The sequence below is a fragment of the Hevea brasiliensis genome, chromosome 16, assembly GCF_030052815.1.
Source record: "Hevea brasiliensis isolate MT/VB/25A 57/8 chromosome 16, ASM3005281v1, whole genome shotgun sequence".
In the NCBI taxonomy this organism is placed as follows: Eukaryota; Viridiplantae; Streptophyta; class Magnoliopsida; order Malpighiales; family Euphorbiaceae; genus Hevea; species Hevea brasiliensis.
The window spans coordinates 61,380,388-61,392,568 of record NC_079508.1 but is presented as its reverse complement, the minus strand read 5'-3'; the positions used below and the strand labels follow the sequence as shown (position 1 = coordinate 61,392,568).

Genomic DNA, 12,181 nt, shown 5'->3' with positions numbered 1-12,181 from the left:
GCAGGTTGTGTTGCACACTTCGGATTACTCAATTTGAACTTACAGAGAAGCCAAAGAGCCTGATTAAGTGAAACACTTCAATGCTACAACTTCAACTGGTAGACCAATTGATTTCTGGCGTATAATAGACCATAGTAGCATAAAAACCATCTCAATCTGTTTTGTTTTGAATCTCATCAAAAATTCCTTTAACCAATCCACAAAAGAGTCATATGATTCATGCAAATTTACATTTAAATCTGACAGCTGCTATATTTTTCTACTAAATGTACATCCCTGAAACACATGTAAAACCGTTTTCCTCCAACATCACAGCGCGGGCACTGATAATTGAACACAACTCGACGCCTAACTATCTCTGTAAATCAAAATTAGGTTGAAGGCTTTATGCACAAAATTCATTATTGTTATAAAATTAAAATCATGGCAAATTCCACTCTACACAAGGAAAAATAATACAACCCAATAAATAATTCATTGACATACAAAAGTTTTCATTTTCACTTTTATTTTATTTTCTCCCTCTAAACGAGTAAAGAAAAGAGAAGAAAGGTAAATCAAAGATGGGATTTCCCTATATTCTTGATTTATTATCTTCTCTGTAGCAACTAACAAACAAGCTACAAGTAAGCCCCACAAGAGGGGTCGGTTCATTTTTCTGTTTCTCTTTTTCTTTTATTTAAATTACAGGATCCCATACGTCCAAGAATCTTGATCCAGAACCATTCTTGGGCACTGATTGATAGGTGGAGGATTATGATTAATAGCAGCTACTTGCTTTCTATCATAATCGGCATCATTGATTAGCAAATCCCAACAACTACTTAAGTCATCACCCCACAAATCAGTATCATTAACAGGCCACTCAAAATCTGAGAATTGAAAATCTTCAAGAAAGTTATTGTTCGAGCCATGGGAAGATGATGAAGGCGAAGAAGTTGTCGTTGATGAAGAAGAAGGTGCACAGGGGACCAACATTTCATGGGGTTCAATTAAGGGAACTTCATCTATGCAAAAACCATTATTCATTAACTCCATTGTATCAAATGTGCTTATCATGCTTTTATCTTCCTCTACCTTGGCTTCTTCGGTAATGCTTGATTGAATAGATGTTTCTGTTTCCTTCTTGTGTTCCAGTTCTGCCATGGCGTTAGTGGAGCAAGATTGTGCTTGTTGCTGTTCTTGCACTTCTTGTTGTTCTTGAGGTGGTGGTGTTTCAGTGGTAGGAAGTGGCTTGTGGGTAAGAGGATCAATGCCCATTTTTCTAAGCTTTTTCTTGATGTGCGTATTCCAGTGATTCTTGATTTCATTATCAGTTCTTCCAGGTAAATGAGACGCAATCTTGGACCATCTGCCAACAAACAAGAAAAATTGCCTTTAAAATTCCCAGCTACCATTAACAAAATTCATATAATTTTTTTTAAAAAAAAAAAAAAGCAGAAAAAGGGTACATTCATGATGAGGTGACTTCAAAGAAGAGTGGCTTACTTGTATTATAGCCACTAGCTATAATTAAAGGTCCATTTTTGAGAAGTATGTCCAGAGCTTGGAAAGTAAGACACATCAAAATAATTTTAAGGTGGAGAAAACGTATTACGAATTGAATTACAAGCACGTTCATAATGAAAAAAATAAGGGTATTTCTGTTTAATGTCTTTATAATAATGTACATTTATGGAACCGAAGTCCACAATTCTGAAAATTTTTCTTTCCAAAAATTTCTTCTTCAATTTAAGCATGAAAATAAATGGTTTAGAATGTTGGGAGGATGCAAAGATGGAAAAGAACTTCACCAAATCAAGTAATGACAAAAGTAAAGTGCAGAACGAATCAATTCAGCTTTGAAACAGAGGAGGTAGGAAGGAAAAGAGAGAGATGATATTGTAACGCAACAGAGACTGAAAGAGAGAAGGATAGACAACCTGTTGCCAAGTTGAGCATGGAGATCAATGACCATTTTCTCTTCATATTCTGATAAAAGACCTCTCTTCAAATCTGGCCTTAAATAGTTAGTCCATCTCAGCCTGCAGCTCTTCCCACACCTTAACAATCCTGCAATGGCACACAAACCCTTCAACCATTAGCAAACAAAGTTTCATTGATAGAGTAACTTGCTAGCTTGTCCAATTCATTTTCAAGAAAAGAGAAGGCAGCTAAAAGAATTCAAGAAACCTGCAAGCTTAGGAACAGCTCTCCAGCAGCATTGGCCATTGTTGAGGATGAAGTTCATGAGTTTCTTATCCTCCTCTGCTGTCCATGGACCCTTCTTCAACCCAACTTTGTCACAGCAAGGTTGTCTACCCATCTTCCTCGAACTCAAAAAATTCCCAAAAACAAAGATAACAAGCTGATGGGGAGGGGAAGATATTGAAGAGAAGAGAAGAGTCTTGATTGTTAAAAGATACAGAAAAATGATGAGCAGAGGTAGAATGTGCCAATATGGGTCACTAGCTACCTACTTATATATAAATCAGCCCTCTCCATGGACTTTCTCTTGCCTCTTAATATATATATATTTTTTAATTTTTTGTAAAAAAAATCATGTTAATTAATTTGTTTGTTTTGAAAATTAAAAAAAAAAAAAAAGAAAGAATGTAACAACAGTTAAGTACGTGTACCTAAATAAGACGACGCGTAACACACGTGCGAGGGTCTTCTTCCGAAAGCGCCAGCTCATCCACCTTTCTTTGCTTGAGTTTGAAGCGTGAGATTACTACCGCTGCTACTCCACCCCCCTCTCACACCTCATTCCTAAGTTTCAGAGAGAAACACAATTGTCTATGCAAATTGTTTACATTTTACAATATTTATTCTCATTTACAATTAATTTGTTAAAAAAAATAAGATAAAATGTATTTCTCCTTTATAAATTATTTTTCTTTTGACATTTGTTCTTCAATTTATGTTCCAACAATCAACAACAGGCTGTGTGCTTGATAATTTTTTTTCAAATATTCAATAAAAAATGTAGAAAAAAAATTCTAAACGAGCCCATCACACGAATAAAATGTCTCTTTATATGCAAATTTATCAATATAATTAATTTTGTTCTAATCATAGTTAATATTGGAGAAAAAAGTATATGTTTTGCAATACTATTCATTTATTTCTAGCATGGTAAAATGCACCATTTAATGAATTATTTAATCAATAGAATTATTGAATTAATTTATCATTCCAAAAATTGATTGTAATTTGGAAAAATGGTTATAAAAATAGAGGAAGAAGATCTCTGTGGTTCTGAATACTTTATGTCAAATAAAATATTTATTATTATTATTATTATTATTATTATTATTATTATTATTATTATTATTATTATATGAATATAGCTTAAGAATATGAGTTTAATAAAATAATAATACTTAAAAAATAAAATGCCGGGTGAAAGACAAGAAGTTCAACTTTTATAATAATAAATAAATTTATAACATGTAAATAGATATTTTTAAAAATATATATATTGGATATTTTTAAAATAAAATACTAATTGAATTTATAATATTTTAAAACATTAAAATATTTTATGTCTATATATGTGTGTGTGTGTGAAGACGAATTAATTTATATTATTATTATAAATGAAGATAATTATAGATTATTTCATGAGACTTGCTCTGTGGGATACAATACTTTGAATATAATTGATTTATATGCATAATAAAATACAGGCGTATTAATTTTACTTAATTATCACCTTTAGTTTCATTTTAAGCAACGCAATGCAATTACTATTACTATACCCGCATCCCGGCCACAAAAACGACATTATATATATATATATATATATATATACACACTAGTATAAGACATGATGTGCTGTTTTGATTTTCCCCCTCTTAATTAAACTGAAATTTAGTGAGAGTTATTATAGAGTTTGAATTCACCAGAGCATCGTCTTATATTTTAAGCAAAATTATCCTTTTTTTATATTATGGCAATATTCGCAAGATGAATCAAGATAAAAAAAATATTTTTAATATTATTAAAGTGAAATTTATATATAATTATATATAAAGTTTATTAAATATTTAACGTTTAAATATGATTTTGTAATATATATATAGGTTAGAGATTAATTATTCTTTTTAATATAATGTATTTTAATTAAAATTTGAATTTAAAATTTTATAATCCTGAAAATGATTTTAATATCATTGAGTTAGGATGACATGTTTAGTTAATGATTTTAGTTAGCATAATATGTTTATAAAAGTTGCATGTAATTTTATTTATTTATTTATTATTATTATTTTTATTATCATCATCTGATAAATCCAGGCATCTGATAAATGAAACAAAGGCCTATGTCCAAGGGCCAGCCATCACCCATCACAGAAGCATGAGCTAGCAAAATGCTACAAGGCTCTAGCCCAGCAAGAGGAAGTACCTGCAATGCAATGCAACCCAGAATTTACATCTCAAATCTCCTAAATTACTAGAGGGAGAGATTCAGTTGAGCCAAAATATTAAATTCCTATGCAATCTTATTTTTTATTTTTTTATAATCTATGCAATCTTAATTTGCCTTAAATAAAGAGTATAACATTTAAAAGTGTTTATTAATGAACCATAATCCATTGAAGTGAAGACTAGCAAAGGTTTTTTTTTGATGTCAAAGTCACTTTTTTCTGCTAAAAAATAATCAAAAGAATTATTAATTTCAGTTTTATAATATTGTTGTATAGCTGCAAGATGTGCACAGAGAGCCAAAAATTATTCAGTTATATCTTCGTCAGAAATTTGACTGGGATAGATAAATAGTTAATTAGCATATAAAAAAATGGTTAGTGGGGTTAATTCCTCTGCCCATGTATAGAAATGTACAACAATCTCAGCACAGAAAATCTTTAATTAGCTTGCTGCTTGTGGCCTTATATATATTTGACGTATTTTTTGTATTCGAGTATAAGATAAACCAATTAACTTTTTTTTTTTTTTTTGTAATGTAGAAACGTTAGTATATATATATTTTCCAAACACGATAATTTTCAACATAAATAATTTATTTTCTATAGATAAAAAAGGACTTAATCAAGGATATAATAAAAAAAAATGATATAATAAGTCATACAATTAAAATAATTACCATACATTCAAAAGAAAATATAATTTTAGAAAACTTAAACCAGTCAAAGCCCATCAAAACCCAACAACTTCACAGATTACAATCCGAATAATATTATTTCTAATAATTTGTAACTATATTGACATGAAAATTTGTCAAGTGGATGAGTCGCAAATAGTCCAAATATAAATAAAAATATAGCAGCCACAATCTCTAGAAAGCCCGCGTGCAAATTTTTTTTTTCTTGTTTTGTTTTCTTTAGGGTTTACTTACATTCAAAAGCAGCTAAGTCAATAAGCAAAATAATAATAATAAATCATCCAACGCGTTTTAACTTATTTGAGTTTAGATATATATGTATTGTCTTATATTGATTTGAAATGTAATATTTAAATTATATATAAGATTCAGGCATGAAGTTTTCTGACATATGATGAGCTAATTAAGAGAGTTATCTTACAGAGCAAGAATCTTCTGATTTTACACCTGCTGAAGCCATTTGATTCCAAGATTGCGAGTATGGGTATAGCCTATTTATAATTCAGTCAAAAGATGGTTGGAACTCTCAAGTTTCATTATGAAGTAGTTTAGTCTTCCCCGGCTAAGCTTTCAACTCATCTGACACGATTCTTTTTGGCTCATTTTGGCATTAATTTTCCTCATTTTTGACGTTTTATAATTCAATCGTAGTTTTCTTTGATTGGCATGTTTACTTTCTTTGAATTTTTTTTTTATATTTATTGTAAAAAAATAAAAAGAAAATTTTGAGGTCACTCAAACGTGTGCATGTGGAGAGAAATGTTTATCAGTTCATATTATACAAGCATGAGAGATAGTGGACATTGGCCAATAATTAGGACAGGAAAATTTAAGTTTTGAAAGGCACTAAGCTAGTGACTAATGAGCAAACAACATCTTTCTGATTTGTTTCAATGTTGTCCCACTAATGTTTGTTCCTAAGTGGGTCACATTTTTTATTAGGATTGTTCACAGCTAATTAACCTAAACTACATAAAGGGTTCAATTATTGCAATTGTTACTTGCAAACAAGCAATTGGAAGGAATAATCTAATCATTAATTACGTGACTTAAAGTTGTATGAAATGATCCTTGTATTAATTTGTTGGATGTTTATCAACAAGTTTTCAGGTGAAATGCGATTTTGTGAGAAGGGGGGAATTAACTTTAATATAATGTAGCTCATCTAATACATAAAGAAATTAAGAAAATATTTCATATAAATTTATTATTCTTTTAAGATTAAATATATGAGTAAAACTCAGGATTGAATAAGACCATTGGCAATTAGAAAGGAAAACTTGGGTGACCTTTGTAATTTTATGTTAAACACTGATCAGATTTTTATCTTTTGATTATTATAAAAAAAGGCAGAAATATGGGAAATTAGTACAATAAAAGGAAAACAGAACAGAAGGCAATGACTGGGCCTTCAATTGGGCTGTCTGGCTTCAACATTCCTTGTGTTGGAAGTGAATGTCGTATATTGCCAGCCCAAAAAGTTATTGCCCTGTATCGTTGTTGTTAAAATTCATTTTATTTATGAATGAGTTTTACTATAAATAAATTTCTTAATTTATTTGGTGTATTATATTTTAAATATATAATTCATTTCAAATTGTTGAGTATGAACGAATAATTTTATTTAAAATGTTATTTTTTCAAAAATACCTTTCTATATTTATCATTACATACATCTTATACTTTTCTCTTTTTTTTTTTAATTAAAAAATGAATATTTCAAATATTTTAAATTTTATTTATTTACATCTGTACTTATGTTTGTTCATCTATATTTATATTTATATCCACATATATTTGCGTGTTTGTCTAATTTATAAGAATTTATTCCTATATTTGTTTATATATATTTATATTTATTTATGTCTATCTATATTTATATTTATGTTTACCTGTATTTACTTGTGCATATTTATGTTTAAATTTTAAATTTATAAATAAATTTATTTATGCCAAACGGGGCTAAGGGCCTTCGGCGAATAATTCTTAGGCCTCCAGAAGCTTAGCCTTCTGTACTTGCCGGCCCAACCTCGGTCTGTTGCAGCACAAATTGCAACGTCCTTTTTTACCCCTAATTTTTTTAAAGTAAATTCAGTATTACCGAATCAATTAATTACATAAAATTATCTCATATTAAAAAACATGCATATGTTACATTATTTTACATGCGTCAATCTATCTAACTTGACTCATTCAACAGCCAAAAACATTTTACTCGTTTAATAGACTTAAATTCGAATTTTCCCTCTATCAGTCTTCTTACTCTACTCTAATTCAATCTATGATCTCTTACTTTCAAGCCTCAGCAAAGTGCTCGTTGGCGATGGGTAGATTCAAATGTTGTAAAATTTTTATTAAATAATTACGTACTAATACAAAAAATAAGGGTGTGATAATCGGTGGTCTCAAACTTAATTGCAATGAAATTGATTGGACATTAATCTAGTAGTTGCTAATCCAGTCTCTGAGAAACCAAGATGGGAAGGTGATCGAATTCTTTTAAGGGCTGGAGGTGGCCATTTGTACAGTTTATGTGAAGACAGTAGAGAAAACCAAAAAATGGAAGCGAAGCGACACCCATAGTTCCTGGCACGTTATTATCCATGAATGTCGAATGTAGAGAATTGACTAATGGGCAGCGGCTATTACCACAACACAACATACCAGAAAACTGACACAAACGTCCTAGTTTATAAATAGATTCCTTCCACTGCTAGAAGTTTCCTTCTTGCTTTTTATTTTTTTTCCTTTGCTTCAGTTTACCGTTTCCTTCCCTATCTTCCATCTATCAATTTAGGGTTCCTTCAATTTTAATTTATTGGGTTGTCTTATTTTCTATAATTCGCTCTTTTGAGACCAAAAATTTCTGTTTTCTCCAAATGGGTCTCTGGGATTCCCTTCTGAACTGGCTCCGGAGGTAATTGTATCTCTTTTCTGCTATAAGTTTTTTTGGGTGAAGAATTATTCGCTGTTTCGTTTAGTTGCTGAGAAAATTGTAGAAAAAGGTGTGAACTTTTCACTATAAATTATTTAGCTGCACAGAAAACGAAATACGAAAAACTCAACTTTATAGACCTATTAATTGATATGATTTAGTTGAGTTTGTGTTGTTCAATCACAATTTACCGACACTTTTCAATTTCCGTTTGCTGTTGATTTGAGGTACGCAATTTCTGGCTTTGATGCTTGGATAATAGATTTTGCAGGATGAATTCATCTTATAATTATAGTATGACAAAGAAACGTTTTAGAAATACGAGGTCTTTAGTTATTTCTAATAGGTTTTGTAGGTTTTGAACTTTGTGCTATTTGCTCTGTCAACATCACTTCCCTAGCAACTTAAATTCATTATGGAAGAGATTTCCATCATAGGAGCTTCATTTTGTTGCTAATGAAATTCAGTAGTATAGAGATATATTAATTGAAAAATGTGTATAAAAGGTTTTCACAAAGAGGCACTTTTAACTGAAGTTAATTTGCATGATGAAATTACCAGTGTTTGAAATGCTGCAGGGAATACTCAAGAAAATTATCATACAAAATTTTGAGTGTGACCATGTGGGGTCAAATATAGCAGTGCATGTTAATATGGATGGATAGTCTGTCCATGTGTGGGGGAAAAAGAAAAGGAAAAAAAGTTAGAAATAGGAGTTCATTGGAGTTTAAAAGAAAAGAAAAGAAAAGAAAGGAAATCTTTTGTTCATTTATGTTTTAACATGAATCTTTCCAGAAACATTAGGGCAAATGGGCAGCAACCTGATAGTATAAATCTGGCAATGGTATTTTTATAGGTCATGGTTCAAATTAGATGCATTGTGTGGGGCAACTTGTTTTGCTGAGTCATAGGTACAGTTCATCCAGTATTATATCCTACCACAGAGGAAGTGCTGCATCAAGATTATTGCATGAAAGTAATGCTTAGTTCTGGTGCAGAATCAAATGTTTACTGGTTGTCCTGTCATCTGTGAGGTGTTTGTTATCGTGCTTGAGACATATTTGGTTTCTTGAATCTTGCCAAATTTGGCAACTAACAAAAAAAGGGAGAGGGCAGAAATAATTACTTTATCTTCATTTTTTTTCGGGGTATCCTTTATGGTTCTCAATAGTTTATTGTTTTAAAGATTAAAGTACGAAACAGTTTGATGAAATCATAGAATATTTTCAGTGTAACAGCTGAATGCCTTATGGCAATGAGAAGGTAACTGTGGGTTTTTGAACTATTACATAAGGAACTTGTGATTGTTGGTTCACACTCACCTAGAACAATTTTGACTTATCCAGAAATGCTATGCAATTAAGCAGGCTCACTATATGTGATATTCATGCATATAAATTGGTAATCAATCTTTCAATTTGTTTTGATTCAGACTTTTTCCTTGCTAAAGTTTTAATATCCAATCTTCCTATTTGGGATTCCAGCAACTCTTATGGATATTTTTTAACCTAAGTTAAGGAAATCTTATATTGCTTATGCATAAAATAAATTAAATGAAATAGAAGCTTTTTGTTCAGCTAACTATTTACATTTGATTTTTTTTTTCTTGCTATAATACATGTACAAGATAAGTCCAACTGTGCATAATTTCATCTTATCCTCAAGACTCCTAGTGACTGACTCGAGTGTAGTTTGCATAATGTTGAGTTCTCTAATTTCTTTCTATTAGATACCCATTTCTGCTTTTTAACTGGTGTCCATATATCAGTTTATTCTTTAAACAGGAAATGGAGCTATCCCTTGTTGGTCTTCAGAATGCAGGAAAGACGTCTCTTGTTAATGCAGTTGCTGTGAGTACAAGTAAACAATGTACCTGTTTTCTGGTATTCATTAGCGGCTTTCTCTTGACTTCTTTGCTTTCATATTTTCCAGACCGGAGGATACAGTGAGGACATGATTCCAACTGTAGGTATCTTTTCCATGAACAAATTCTAAATATAGCATTTTTATGATTTTCATAAGATACCTAAAGGGATTTCTCATGCAATGGAACCAGGTTGGATTCAATATGAAGAAAGTTACAAAAGGCAATGTGACAATAAAGCTCTGGGATCTTGGAGGGCAGCGGAGATTTCGAAGCATGTGGGAGCGTTACTGTCGTGGGGTCTCTGCGATTCTGTAATACTTCCCAGTCTCTTTATGAATTTAATACTATATAACTTCCCTATATTATTTTATTTAGTAGAATGCATTGATTTTTGAGGACAAGCAAATTTCCAGTTTGCAAGAACAAGAGACCTTAGAAGTTAGAACAGACCCAGACAATTGACCTCATATAAAATTCTGTTAACATTTTAATTGACTCCTGATTTCGACCTCCATCTTTGGACTACTGTTACAACCTTCTTCCTTTTTTGAGCTTAAATATGCTACAAAATGCTTTGAATCTGTGTCATGTTTTAACTGAAGTGCAGGTGGTGTTTAAAATCAAGAAGTATGCTGGGTTTGGCTTTTAATGCCCAGAATATAATTTACTCTGTTGTTTTGGATGTGAGAAGTTCTTCTCCATCTAGTTGTGCGTGTATAACTGCAAAAGGAGCGCCTGTTTTCTCTATCCTTTTCTTTTCTGCTGGATGGGGTCATTTAAATAATAATAAATAAATAACAATTCTAGTTTGCATGTCTTAATTCCAGGTAATCTGAAATGCACTGACTTAAAAAATAGCATAAAAGCAGTCTAAGGGACCTCATCATACAGATTTGCTAAATATTCTGTCTTTTGCAAACTGAAATAGAGGACGAACTTAAAATTGGAATCCTATTGGAAGTCCTATGACCCACACTGTTGTAAGATTTTTGAGTTTTCCTTTTTCCTTCGCTCCGTCAGTTTGAGAGAGCAATAGTGGACAATGGTTGATGTTGCATTCTCCTTGGCCTTCAAATGGACTAATTAACTACATATTTTCCTCTTCAATTGATGCAAGCGCAGATATGTAGTTGATGCTGCTGATAGAGACAGTGTTCCAATATCTCGAAGTGAATTGCATGACCTCCTGGTAAAACCCTCCTTGAGTGGAATTCCTTTGCTTGTTCTTGGTAACAAAATCGACAGGTCTGAAGCTCTTTCAAAGCAAGCTTTGGTGGATCAGCTGTGAGTTAGAAAGTTTTTAGAGAAAATTACTTTATTAATGGTGTTGGATTTTGTATTTATTCATATCCATAAATGGTAAAAAATTCTTATTTATTTTTTGGTTTCAGAGGTCTTGAATCAATTACAGATAGAGAGGTGTGCTGCTATATGATTTCATGCAAGGACTCAATAAACATAGATGTTGTCATTGACTGGCTTATCAAACACTCAAAAACAGTAAAATGATCTGTGATTTGACCTTTATTCTAGACAGTCGTCTTTTCTGAAGTGATGAAGGTGAAGATCCTCAAGCTTAAGAGCAGAATTGATGATACCTAGTGGAATTTATTTCCTGTACCTGGTTGTGTTTCAAGCATTTTGTACAGTTGTGGAACTATTGAGACAAGTTGTTAATGCATTGTTTTATTTATTCTTTTTTCCCCTCCCATATTTTGTTGTTTCTGGCTTAAGGTAAACATGTTTGTTCTATCAATTTTCCTTTATTTCATAATATTGTGCTTTGGCTCAACTTTTATTAACTTATGATGATCAGAAACCTATAATTTGTCTTGAAGCAATAACTTGTCTTGGCATCTAGTTACCATTCGGACAATCTTGTTCTTAAGCCACTTAGAATTCATCTTTGGAAATTGACTTGTGAGGAGAGGGTGTTTAAAGCTTTGGTAACCTCTCACCAAGATTATTTTTTAATAATGTGAGATCTTAACACTTGTCCTGTCTCAATAGGGCAATGAGATTTGTTTTATCCAGTCCAGCCTTTAGAGTCAAACATAGCTTTAATCTGCAACCAAAACCAAAGACGCCCTTAATCTAGTAGGAAGTGGGGTAGGCCACTGTCCAGGCCTAAAACCTATCAACGATTCTCGACATGGATTGGAACGCTGGTTGATCACGGTCCGTAGAGGAGGATTTGTCTAGTCCAGTCTTTGTAATGAAATAAAACCTAAATCTACTTGATAAGAAGGGATGGCACAATAAGAAGTAGGGT

The 12,181-nt window shown here is 31.7% G+C and overlaps 2 protein-coding genes across 2 annotated transcripts; one reads left to right on the top strand and one right to left on the bottom strand.

The window, feature by feature from the left end:
• Positions 1-453: 453 nt before the first annotated feature.
• Positions 454-2,453, bottom strand: LOC110651392 (transcription factor MYB20). Its single transcript, XM_058138266.1, has 3 exons — positions 2,173-2,453; positions 1,923-2,052; positions 454-1,351 (listed from the first exon to the last, which is right to left on the bottom strand). Exons 1-3 carry the CDS (start codon positions 2,303-2,305, stop codon positions 685-687), a joined length of 930 nt encoding a protein of 309 aa, XP_057994249.1. The 5' UTR covers positions 2,306-2,453; the 3' UTR covers positions 454-684.
• Positions 2,454-7,514: 5,061 nt separating this feature from the next.
• LOC110651395 (ADP-ribosylation factor-like protein 8c) lies at positions 7,515-11,620 on the top strand. Its single transcript, XM_021806719.2, has 6 exons — positions 7,515-8,024; positions 9,811-9,892; positions 9,975-10,007; positions 10,099-10,220; positions 11,032-11,193; positions 11,301-11,620. Exons 1-6 carry the CDS (start codon positions 7,987-7,989, stop codon positions 11,416-11,418), a joined length of 555 nt encoding a protein of 184 aa, XP_021662411.2. The 5' UTR covers positions 7,515-7,986; the 3' UTR covers positions 11,419-11,620.
• Positions 11,621-12,181: the final 561 nt, after the last annotated feature.

Excerpts from the sequence above, each read along its gene's own strand:
- LOC110651395 (XM_021806719.2), top strand. The coding sequence starts at position 7,987 with ATGGGTCTCTGGGATTCCCTTCTGAACTGGCTCCGGAG. Across the intron at positions 10,008-10,098 it reads GTGAGGACATGATTCCAACT|GTTGGATTCAATATGAAGAA; the intron begins GTAGGTATCTTT and ends CAATGGAACCAG. Across the intron at positions 11,194-11,300 it reads CAAGCTTTGGTGGATCAGCT|AGGTCTTGAATCAATTACAG; the intron begins GTGAGTTAGAAA and ends TTTTGGTTTCAG.
- LOC110651392 (XM_058138266.1), bottom strand. The coding sequence starts at position 2,305 with ATGGGTAGACAACCTTGCTGTGACAAAGTTGGGTTGAAGAAGGGTCCA. Across the intron at positions 2,053-2,172 it reads AGCTGTTCCTAAGCTTGCAG|GATTGTTAAGGTGTGGGAAG; the intron begins GTTTCTTGAATT and ends GTGCCATTGCAG. Across the intron at positions 1,352-1,922 it reads CATGCTCAACTTGGCAACAG|ATGGTCCAAGATTGCGTCTC; the intron begins GTTGTCTATCCT and ends GTTTGTTGGCAG.